Source organism: Geospiza fortis, unplaced genomic scaffold, assembly GCF_000277835.1.
Source record: "Geospiza fortis unplaced genomic scaffold, GeoFor_1.0 scaffold166, whole genome shotgun sequence".
Lineage (NCBI taxonomy): Eukaryota > Metazoa > Chordata > Aves > Passeriformes > Thraupidae > Geospiza > Geospiza fortis.
Genome location: NW_005054310.1, coordinates 2,047,407 through 2,059,751, shown reverse-complemented (window position 1 = coordinate 2,059,751; position 12,345 = coordinate 2,047,407). Strand labels below are relative to the sequence as shown.

The 12,345-nt window shown below is 37.3% G+C and overlaps 1 protein-coding gene across 3 annotated transcripts in view; it reads left to right on the top strand.

Moving 5' to 3' along the window:
* SYT1 (synaptotagmin 1) overlaps window positions 1–12,345 on the top strand; it is a 255,317-nt gene that overhangs the window by 126,313 nt on the left and 116,659 nt on the right. For all 3 annotated transcript variants that reach the window (XM_031055590.1, XM_031055591.1, XM_031055592.1), the window contains one exon: window positions 3,997–4,188. In XM_031055590.1, the coding sequence (XP_030911450.1) occupies window positions 4,014–4,188 (175 nt within the window). In that variant the 5' untranslated portion in view covers window positions 3,997–4,013. The remainder of the gene's footprint in view (window positions 1–3,996; window positions 4,189–12,345) is intronic.

Genomic DNA, 12,345 nt, shown 5'->3' with positions numbered 1-12,345 from the left:
GAGAAACTTCTGGGCTTCTTTCATTTTGAGGGGACAAAGGATAGTTTTGTCACTCCTTCAACAAGAGGCACACTCCTATATTCTACAATTAAATATAATCTTATTTATGATATAAATATCTTAATAATCTTATTTATGATTGGATGTTGCACATGAAACATATAATATTTCATACATAGCACTATAAACGTTGCAGTGAACATTGAACTGAAAATCATAGTTGAGTGGAATGACATTTCATTTTCTAACTTACAAGACGTTTTTGCTTGCAACTACCGTTTCATAAATGGCAGAGAATCTGCTAATGATTTGTAGATCTTTACCTTCAGCAATGCGCTGCAGCATTCCAGTAACCCCGGTTTTTTTTAAAAGGCCAGTTGAAATCTGATTATTCTGTATTCTGCAGTCTCTAATACTATCATGGTGTTTCTACTGTTATTGTGGAAAGCTGCAGCATTACACTTACAAAAGCCATCAGATGTTATAAGCAAGTGAGCACGTGCTCTTTGCAGGAAGCTTTTTCTGAATCAAGATTCTTTTTTCAGCCCCTTCACACCTTTTTGAAATATCAGGACAGTGTCATTGGCATGTAAAGGTCAAAGGTTCTGTGGCAAGTCTCAAACCATTTGTGCATGCCTCATTAGACGTAGTGACCTCTAACTGCACTAGGAATCTGCTGAGGCTTGTTCCTGGACATCACAGGAATAGTCTGTTTCGTTGGTTTTTCCTCCTTTTAAGTAAATCAAAGTGTAATGCCTCAAATTTGTTCTTTGAATATATTTTCAAAATATAGTTCAAAACTAGAAGCAAATAAATTACATTTGCCTTAATTTTTAATTAGCTGAAAGTCGTCACTGCAAATTGTGTCTTCCATTGCTAAATAAAATAGTCAACTGCCAGGCCTGAATTAATTAAGCAATATATTCTAATTAAGCAATTTAATTTTGATTTAATTATGATATACAACTTTCCTTCTGATTTAACTGACATTCATTGACAAAATGCGATAACATAAAACGGCGCTAGTGTTTACAGCTTATGACTCTGCATGTTTTGCTTCATAGTGTTTGGCACTCATCAGAGCATATGGAAGTCTCTTAGTCTGGAATAGCTGGCATTTTATTTGTTACCAAAATTATGGACTACTTGATTTTTTTTGTTGTTTTGTGAGGCAGTTGGGGAAATACAGATACCTCGGGCTTGAGCCAAATGTATGACTATTAACTGGAATCTTTCCATTGACATTGGTCTGCTTTTGATAGTGAACTGCTCCCATGTTGTTGCAGGGAAACATTCAAGACCACATGCTTATGAAATATTTATGGAGATGTATTGTATACATATTCTGTGTCAACATCAACATGATTTTATATTAGGCTAGGGACTTGAGAGCAAGGACAGAAGTGATGGGTAGGCAGGGAATACCACTTCATTCACTGCTGCATCAATAAAATTGCTACAAAGTATTCACTAAATTAAGCAATACCGACCCCCTATTTTGTTAAAATGTTTTTCATCATACAGGAGTATTGGAGAATGGCTTTTGTATTCCAGACTACGTCCATGTGCAAACCCCTGTTTAATGATAAGAATGGTGAGGATGATTTCAGAAAGTTCATTCTGCCTGCAGTCAGGCCTCTGCCTGCAGGTCTTCATGACTGAAGCTGAAGGAAAAAACACCAATTCTCCTCTTGATTTAGTGATTTGAGCACTCTTAGCAACATCCATGAAAACAATCATGTAAGACAAGAAAGGTCATAATTAATCATATTGCATGCAGTCAGGTGCTTTAATGCCCCTTCTGTTTTGATGTGTTGTGTTTTATTCCTATGTTGATGTTTAAATTTCTCAGGAAAAGCTCAAAGGCCAAATGTCTTTTGAGGCTGAGAGCAACTGTACTCTTGGAGCAATAATGAATGTTTGTTATTTTTCAAACCCTTTTTCCCTCTGGTTTCTGAAATTATTCAGATCAGTGATATTTATGATGCGGCAGAAAATCAGAACTATGTTTTCAAAAACTGAATAAACATTTCAGCTAGCCTTCCTGTGTTGCAGGAATGTCTATCATACCTTCTCATCTTCATCTCACTAGCCTAAAATTCTACTCTATGTGACTGTGGTAGGCTGACCCTGACTGGGTGCCAGGTTCCCACCAAAGCTGCTCTATCCCTCCTCTCCTCAGCTGGACAGTGGAGGAGCAAGATAAGAACAGGGAGACATCAGTCACCCATTGCTGTCACAGTCAAACCAGATTTGAATTAGGGAAATTGGCTTAATTTATTACCGATCAAAGAAAAGTAGGATATTGAGAAATGAAACTAAATCTGAAACAGCTTCCCTCCCCCCTCCCTTCTTCCAGGGCTTAACTTCACTCTGGATTTCCTCAGCAGTGCAGGGCAATGGGGAATGGTGGTTGCAGTCAGTCTATCACACGGTGTCTTTGCTCTCCCTCCTCCTCACGGGGAGGAATCCTCACCCACTTTCTCTGCTCCAGTGTGGGATCTCTCCCTCCAGGAACTTCTCTAATTGGAGTCCTTCTCATGGGGTATAGCTCTTCACAAACTGCTCCAGCATGGTCCCTCCCTCAGGGTGCAGTCCTTCAGGAGCACACTGCTCCAGAGTGGGTTCTCCATGGGGTCACCAGTCCTGCCAGCAAACCTGCTCACTGTGGGCTCCTCTCTCCATGGGGCCACAGCTCCTGCCAGGACCCTGCTCCAGCACAGGTTTCCCACAGGGTCACAGCCCCCTTCAGGCCTCCACCTGCCCCAGTGTGGGCTCCTCCACAGGCTGCAGGTGGATCTCTGTTCCTCCATGGACCTCCATGGACTGCAGGGTCACATCCTGCCTCACCATGGGCTGCACCATGGGCTGCAGGAAAATCTCTGCTCTGGCAGCTGGAACACCTCCTGCCCCTCCTTCTGCCCTGCCCACAGTGCCAGCACGGCTGCTCCTCTCACTTATTCTCACTCCTCTTTCCCAGTAGCTGTTGTCCAGCAGTATTTTCCCTTCTTAAGTCAGTTATCCCAGAGGTGCTGCCACCACTGCTGGTGGTTTGACCTTGGTCAGCAGTGATTCCATCCAGAGGCTGTCTGGAATTGGCTCTGTGGGACATGGGGGAATCTTCTGGCAGCTTCCCGCTGATGCCAGCCAGTAGCCAGCCCACTGTTAACACCTGGCCTCGCACACTCAGCACAGTGATATACACTCAAATAAAAGTTTTCCAAAGTGCCCATTAAACAACATGAAATTAAAAATATGCTGATGTGGGATTATGCTTGTGACAGCCTCATGGATATTTCAAAATGGCTGCATTTAGACTCCCTACAGATGTTGTATTTTCATGAATATAGTAAGACATCTGAATAATTTAAGAGAATGTTGTCAGTAGCAAGTGTCACACAAAATAACTGGAAGGAAAATTGTCTTCATTTAGTGAAGATAAAAATGCATGCAAATCAATTTCTATTTAATACACAGTTTTAAATAGGAAACAATAGGTTATTACTTTGACAGGAAATCACAAAGTGTTTTTATTATGTCCTTATCACCTTATTTATTTCATATGTGGAAACTATCCATGATCCACACCTCTGTAATTCCCACAGAAAAATAATTATGTAAATACATTGAAATTTGCACATAGGGGCATTTATTACTCAATTTGCTTATACTTTCAAGCTGAAGAGAAAATGTAAATCTGTATGAGATTTTTACAGGAATTTTGAGGTTTCAAATTTAGCACTTCCATAATGCAAACCGTTGGAAAAGTGCTCTAAGCAATAGAATTATTCTGGCTGAAATTAACCCTGCAAAATACTTTTCTCTCTTGTCTAATAAATATTTTATGAAGAACCTGAAACTATATGGAAATGAAGTAATATTTACCCAGTAAGCAGGAGAACCAAGTGATATTCTGCCTATTTATTCGTTTCTTGATGTGAGATACATCTCAATTATATTACCTTTTGGTTTTTTGTTCTTTTTTTCTTCAAACAGCTTACCCAGGAGTTAAAATGGTGAGTGAAAGTCATCACGAGGCCCTGGCAGCACCGCCAGCAACCACAGTAGCAGCAGCCCCTCCAAGTAATGTCACTGAGCCAGCCAGTCCGGGAGGAGGAGGAGGAGGAAAAGAAGATGCATTTTCTAAGCTAAAAGAGAAGTTCATGAATGAACTGAACAAAATTCCACGTAAGTAAAACCTGATTGATGAAAAAGCTTCTGTTGGCAGACTAGGTTTAATTTGACATTCTCTTCTTTGACATTTATTTAGACAGCATACTAAATGTTTTCTAGTCAAACTGGAAAAATCACAAGATTAAACTAGTTTTGTAAGTTCCTCAAAGTTAACTGAAAGAGAAAAAAACAGAGTCCAACTCAAATTTAATTTATGTCTATTCTTGGTATGTCAGATTAGTTTGGTAATTTTTACTGATTAATTACTGCTGAATCATTAAAACTGAAACTAGAGAACTTCACTGTGGCTGTGGGACCAATAAGTAAAATGTTTCCTATCAGTAGCACTTAAGGTTTCATGTTTATGACAAATGTGCATGGCCATATTTCCTTAAAGCAATATTTGGCCAGAACTCACACATATTGAGAAAACAAGGAAACTTTGAATCTGTGGAGATTAGAAAACATTGAAAGAAATGTAAAAATTGAGTTTTAACAAGAAAACAGGTAATACATCTGTAATGTATGAAGATAGCTGTGCTTTTCCCACTATTTATTCTAGCAGATCAGCCACTGAATGCTGTTTGCACAAGTTCATGTACCTGTGCTGAAAACGTAAAAGTATAAATATATATTTCTGTGAAATTAATAGAACTAGTCAGCAGGGCTCTTTTGGTCTTTGGTGCTAGAAAGTATTGATTCAAAGTTGAGGCCTCAATTTGTTCACATTAAAAAAAAAATACAACCATTAACTTTGTGCTGTTGTTCATGATAATACTGGGGTTCTTGAATCTGTTTGATATGTTTTACTATACATACACTGGTATCAATTATAGGACTAAGTCAATATTGTCAATGGCATTTCATATAACACAGAAAAATTCCTTTTTGTTACTGACAGAAAAGTTACCTAATGCTACCAGCAGATCATTTTGGCAGTTTTACGGACAAGAAAGTGAAGGCTCTGTGTGTGTGTTTTAGTAGCATGCATTAGAAAGTAATTGAGTCTGTAATAACTTCTTCTTTACAAGAAAAAGTAAATGTAAAATATTTCCAGGGAAGTATTTTAACATATGTAAGAGTTTTCATTTTTAGAAGGCTATCCTTTGTGTAAAGAAATGTTCTGTGACTGATAAAGTCAGATAATAAATTTGAATATTAATCAATTTTTTTTATCTCTAAATGAATCTTGGCAGTGTGGCAGGTGCAGTTTTAGATAAATTGATAGGAAACGGCTTTGCTCTGTCACTCAAAATTCCCACTTGCAAGAATTAAGGTGTTATAGAGATAAGAAGTTTGTGTGCCAGTATTTTGGTGATCTGTGCAGTCCAATGCAGACCATACTGAAATGAAATTGTCTGATGATGTCATGGGAAAACAAAACTAAAGAACAAAAATATAGGAATAAAAAGAAAAAAGAGAAATGAAAAGACAAGATATTGAGGGGAAAAACAGTCAGAATTTGAAACATTTGACTTGTAATTTTTGTCTCACCATGCTATGTAAATAACGTAGATGAGACTTTTATGTAAATAGCCTCTTATTTTTAAACTTTGCTTTTAACTTTGCAAAGGCATGAATGGCTTCCAGTATGAGGAACTCTATAATGGGTAGCTGTAGGAAAAGGTTTGTGGATAGAGAGGAATTTGGAATGCCCTGCTGCATACTTTTTTAAAACCACAACAAAAACAAGTGGAAAGTCCAATCTGGTGAGTCTTTTCAGGTTGAACTGACTAAAACTTCTGTTATGTCTTCATGAAAGAAAAAAGCCCCTACTCTTACGTAATGAAAATGCTTACTTAGAAAAGTATATTAGGTCATAAGACAAATCTTATTCCTTATGAAATACATCATATTATTTATAAAATAAGGTACCTTCTGCTGATAGTGACACCAGAATATATTGCCACCATCTTAGAAATCTGGTCTCTTATCCAAGATCATGCAGTACTGTTGTCCTGGAGAAATGAACCTAAGGTAGTCACAAATCCCATGCCAGTTGTCTGCTCTTATTATAGAGGCTGCAGATGTGATTTGTTCTTCCCAGAATCTATCAAATGCTGGGGCTATTTAGTGTTGCTTTCTGCTATACTGGGGGGGTTTTGCCATTTCAAGAAGAAAGCTGAGTGTTCATTGTACTACAGAGGGGCAAGGAACTTGTGTGTTTTTGAAATACTAAATATGAATTAGTGCCGTTGACATATTTGAGCATTTTATATTCCAAATAAATTTCTTTTGCCCATTTTCCTCGATAATAAATCCTACAAGAAGGGACCACATTACACACATCTGTATGTATTTTTCATTTATAAACTAACAGAAACACAAAACAAATAAGTTTAATTAGACTGTCTAAAAATATTGGGGACAGGACAGGAGGGCAGAGGAGACCTCATTTCCCTGTTTGAAGATTATAGCATTTTCTCATGAGTTGTTCAGTTTATGCCAGTGGGAATTTGTCAGTGTGGTGTTTTCAGCCTATTACAAAAAAATGTCATAGTGCTAGAAAAGTTTTCAGTACTTACTTCCTACAACTGGCTGCAAATTTTTGTTAGAATCTCTCTTAAAACAGAGCAGAATGTAAATTAGTAGAGACAAAATTGTTTGTGTAGTGCCTTTTTTGGAATTTCTTGCTGTGTGAGAGAAGAAATAGGGTGCATGGGCCCAGCTGGGATGGCAGAAATGCTTGGAAGTCTAAGAACACTCCCAAGACCATGGACCAGGTTATTCAGACTGAGGACCTGACTTGAGTCTTACACTTGGCAGCGGAATGTCATCGTCAGCAAGTTTTCAGATGAGGGACATGCCTCTTGTTTTGTTCATGTGCTTTATAATTTTTACTTCCAAAGATCTCGTGTTCATCCCCACATGACAGGTAAGACTTTGAAATCTCAGTGTTTATTATGAGAGGACCTTTTTTCAGTGCTCTGTTGTTTATGTGTGAGATAAATAAATAAATGTTTTAGTTGCCTCTGCCTATGATGTCTGCAGATGGAAAATAAGCCATCATGATGTAGTGGATATATGTATGATAGGATAAAGTGTTGTGAAAAAGCTCACCTGCAATCAACTTGGTTTGAGTGCTAAAAAGGCCAAGCCACAGTAGGGCCTAATTTATGTAGTCTTCTCTTTCTGTTTTGTCTTAGAAATTATATAGTATCAAGTCATGCTTATATTGAAAAAAAAAATAAATACAACATTCTAATCATGGAATACATGATAACACAAATAAAGGTACATCAAACTACATCCAGCTGAATCAATACTGTTCCTTCCATGTAGCTTAAAATAGAAGATTCATTTCTTTACTAAGTTTTGTAGAACAGACAGATGTCAGAAGTTAAATAGTCTAAACATACCAGCTTACTGAAGATATCAGGATTGCCATTAAAAGTTTGCTTTGCAAAACTACAAGAGAAAAATCAATTTAAATTAATGCAATTCAAATTATACTGGTGTTTTCTTCTGTGATGTATACACAAGACAAGTCTTATTAAAAAAAAGAAAAGATTAATTTAATAGAATGAGGAGATAAAAGTTCCAAGAAAAAGAAAGGACCTATTTGTATCAAGATGCATTTATTTCAAGAACAGTGATGCAGTACATAAACTGGGTTAAAATTTTCATTGGTACAAGCAGAAAATCTGGAGGTTTTTTTCTTGATTTGTATCTCTTTAAAATAGAGCATACACCACATTTTGTGACAGGAGAACGTAGGCTTCCAAAAGCACGCACATCATTCAGAATGGCAATGTCCTAACATACATTTCACTCTGGGTAAAGCAAGTGGGATAATTTTATTACAATGAGTCATACAATTAAAGTGCAAGAACCCAGGACCCGGTAAGTTACTGAGCCATAACTGGGAGGAATTTTTTTCTCTGTTATGTAAATCCCTGCATTTTGGTCGTGAGTGGCTGATTTGCATAATCACAGTACAGTTGTTTTTCCAGAACTGAACTGTGTGTAAATGTCACTCTAACTTAATTGGTTCTTACACTTTCAATCCCTATTTATCTTTAATCTGCAGGATTTTAATCTGTTTACCAGAAGGTGAAAAAAGGCACCATCTTTGCTTTTACATTTCACATATAGCAAATTCAGCAACTGAAAAAAGGGGGGAAACAGAGCAGATAAAACAGCACTTACTCTTCTGAAAACAAAATGCATTGAATGATTTTATAAGATCTATCAGTTCTTTCCTTCTTCTTTCTCAGTGCTCTTACATCTGGATCTTTGTCTACAGGCTAGGAAAATATCTGCCATACATTTACAGTAAGTCTGTTGTAACAAGACTGTGGTAATGGCAACAACAGCTTTTGGGTGGAGACTTTAAATGTCAAGATACTAAGACTAACCATACACAAATAAAAATTGACATAAATTACCATTAGTTTATTTAATAACTTTAAAATCAAAGTGGTGTTGATATGTTTTCTAATGGCACATTCCTGTATGAACAGGAGACCACATTCTGCCAGTAAACAAGACAGCAAAAATCCAATAAAATTACAGCATGCATCTGATTGAATAATGATGTGCTGTTAATGCTGGTGGTAAAATCTGGAACAGCTATAATAGCTGATTGCATTGAATCCAGGATAGTGTCATTACCACTGTAATAGAAAGATATTGCATATTTTCAATGCTCATTGCTGCCTTACATTGTAATTATATGAAAAGTTACATTCCTATACAAACCCCGTTTTGAAATGTCTGGCTGGCTTGCCTCTCCATTTGGCTTCAGTAGCTGGTGCTTAAAACCCCTGAATTTGATTCATCTTGTACAACTGACTGCTAATCCCCCAAAACCAGAAGCTCAAATCTCTGATAATTCAGGCTAAAACCTGATGTTCTGTGCAGACTTCTCTCACATTGCAGAGAAAGTTTTATTTCCCTCCCCTTGGACTAGTGAATAACTGTCAAAACAAAATGGGACTGGAGGCTGTAGAGAGAACTGTAACAAAAAATGTAAAAATAACTGTAAGACTCAGGTCCGGTTTAATTCTAAATAATATCTTGTTAATCTGACTACCAAGTTGTATTTGGGTAATTTAGCAAATAAATTAATTAATTCTGGATTTATATCTTTAGCTATTTAAGTCAAAATTTCAGCATTCAGCAGTCATCTTAAACACATCATTTCTTTCTCCCTGCTGGTCTCTGCTATTTTGCCCTTCTGCCTTTCTTGCTTGACCAGCTGAGGTGTATTAAGAGTGCTTATTGCCCTCTACAAATGGCAGTAAAGTTAATTTCTTAATTTTTCATTTGTATGTGGCATCAAGATTATCGAGGAGTTTTTACCAGATTATGTCTGTTATTAGAAAATTGAGGATTTTATTCATGGGGTCTTTCTGAAACTTAATTTTTGTAAGCTGACAGCTTGATCATTTGCAGAAAACAAATTCATTAGGCTTCTCCCAGTGTTTCCCGGAGCACAGGTGTCACTGGTACAGGGAGGAGATGGCACATTATTTTCTAAGTTCATAAAAAGGATACAAAATGCTGATAATAGAATGCTTTCAGATTTAGAAACTGGATTGATATTGTATGCATACTATAAAATCAGCATATTTTCAGCAAGAGCTCTGATTTATATTTTCACAGTACATGCCAGTGTTAGTCATTGCCTAATATCTTAGGTTAGCCAGAAAAGAATTGGGTTTCTGCTTCAGAGATCATCCTGAGTAGTAGCTGACTGCCTGTAGGAATGAGGATATGTATACATACATTTATATGTGTGCACACGTAGATTTAGCAAAATAACAGAATTCTCAGCTTAGGAACAGTCAGACTTTGGCAAAATCCATTTGGGTATCTTGGCAAAGAATGTTTGTATGGAGAGATTTGGAGAAGATAAAGAAGTTTCTTGATGTTCAGGGAAGTCTGAAGGGCAGTGCTGGAGGAAGTGGGACAGCATGAATTCAAGTCTTCTTGTCTCCCTTCCTGTCATAAAATCATTCACAGCTACTCATGCCAAGCAGATACATACAGCTTTACACTGCAGAGAAAACAGGGAAAATCAGAAATAAGGATTTATTTTGGAACACTGAAGTACAAGACAGAGCTATTACAGCACAATATTAGATGGGCGAAAAAACTCAATTATTTCTAAATATAGCAATTTAAATGTAAGTATCAGATTACTTTGTTTTTTCCCTGAACGCCCCAGCCCCAGAGTGTAGATGAGAACTTAATTTCCTTTTTTTAATGTTAAATAAAATTTCTGGATCTCCTGCTGATAGGGAAAAGCTTGAAAATAGTTCCCACACACATCCAGAAGACATAAATATAATGAGAAAAACAGTTCAACTCTTGTTATTTTATAAACTCATTATATGAAAAAGCTGTGATTATTTCTAGGGGTCCAGTATATTTTGTTTGCTTTTAATGAGGAACCCTGAAAATACAGCTTTTAAATCCCAAATGTATAAATAGATGCTGAGGGATGGAAGAATGGAAGTAAAAACTCATGAGGCAGATGAAAATTCTTGTCTGGAAGGAATAGCATGTGGTCTGAGATCCCACTGCGTTATACTCCATCAATATTTTAATGATTGATTCTGTCATGTAGAATTTACTTATTTTTTTACGTTATTGCAGTTTACAATCCATGAGTTATTTTCATATGCCTTCTGATGGGCTTCCCTTAACATGTCCTCTCCTTAAACTTTAGGGTTCATGACAGCTGCCAGTTTGATCCTCATACAGAACCGAGCAAGGAACCTTGCTCGGGCTGTTAGAAGTACACACTGCTCGCGCATGACCTAGAAGTGCTGCTGCTGCAGACTGTAGCTGGATCTAGCACTAGCAAGCACACCTGCTTGCCTGGAGGTTACATAAGATCATTGAATGGTTTTGGTTGGAAGGGACCTTAAAGATCATGTAGTTGCAACGCCCCAGCTGTGGGCAGGGAAATAATCGCCTCCAATCAAAGAAAACTCAATCCGTGCATCTGACGCACTTATGTCCAAAGGAGTTCCCTGTTCCTACAGTGGCCATTATCTTGGCTGCTTGGACAAGCCAAGGAGGAAAGCAGAAATGAGAAGAGCAGACTCCTACAGCTTGAACCAGAGCAGCAGCTGCAGCACTCTCTATCCCCAGGACAGGGAAAGCCTGTCACAGACTAAACCCATATCCTCCTCTGCATCACCTTGAGAATGCATTGTCCCATCAGAAAAGAAATGCTGTCTCTAAGCCAGTAGCATACTGGGAAGGTAACCTCAATGTCAAACAGAATTATACATTATTGATTGCATGTGTCTGTAGCACCCTTTTCAGAAACAGCCGTTTATTTTGAGTTGTATATTCTGAAAGACAGGGAAGGAGAAGTAAGTTCTCCTATAAAGCACATGATGCTGAAAACATTTCAGTAAAATATAAGAAAACAAAAAAAAACATGTTCAGATTAACTTTTAAGGTCAAGGGAATGAAATTCATCTATAGCAGAAACAGGGGTGAGCACCTGCCTTTGGTTTGGTGATGGCATTTTAACAAGGGGTGTCAGACTACCCCCAGAGGTCTCCTCTAGCACATCACTGTGATTATTATCTTATATGTTACAATTACTCTGGTAGGTATTTTATTGCCCTATAGATATGTCAAGTTGCGCCAGTACCTTATAAGTTGAGTAGAGAATTCAATTTACAAGCAGAAAACTGAACATGGTTGCTGGCTTGCTTCCAGTTCTGGGAATGTATCTTAAAATTTCATTACTTTGTGTGAGAGAAAGTGCACTAAAATTGTGTTTGCGTAAATAAAAGAAACATAATCTTTGTTAGCCTTTTTCAAACTTACCTGCATATAAAGTGCCTACAGAATTACACATTATCAGTTATAATTGTTTCTAATCTTGCTTTAAAAATAAGAGTTCATGGAACAATTGTTCTGATTTTAAAACTGAGAATACATTTAAAGATTGATTCTCAGCAATGTACAGCATAAAAGATAAAAGGCACCTATGACTGTGGTTAGTAGGTTTTCTTTTGAAAAGTATGGTTTAAATGCACAGTGAAAATATAGGAATTGTTGTTTAGATTTATATCCATCCTTACCTCAACTAATTGTGCTTAGGCACTGTGGCAAGCTAGAAAATATTCTCTCGCCACTGTTATTCTGAGAAATTGTTGTAAGTTGGCACAGGTGAAGAACAGAATGCCATTCTTTGTTGTT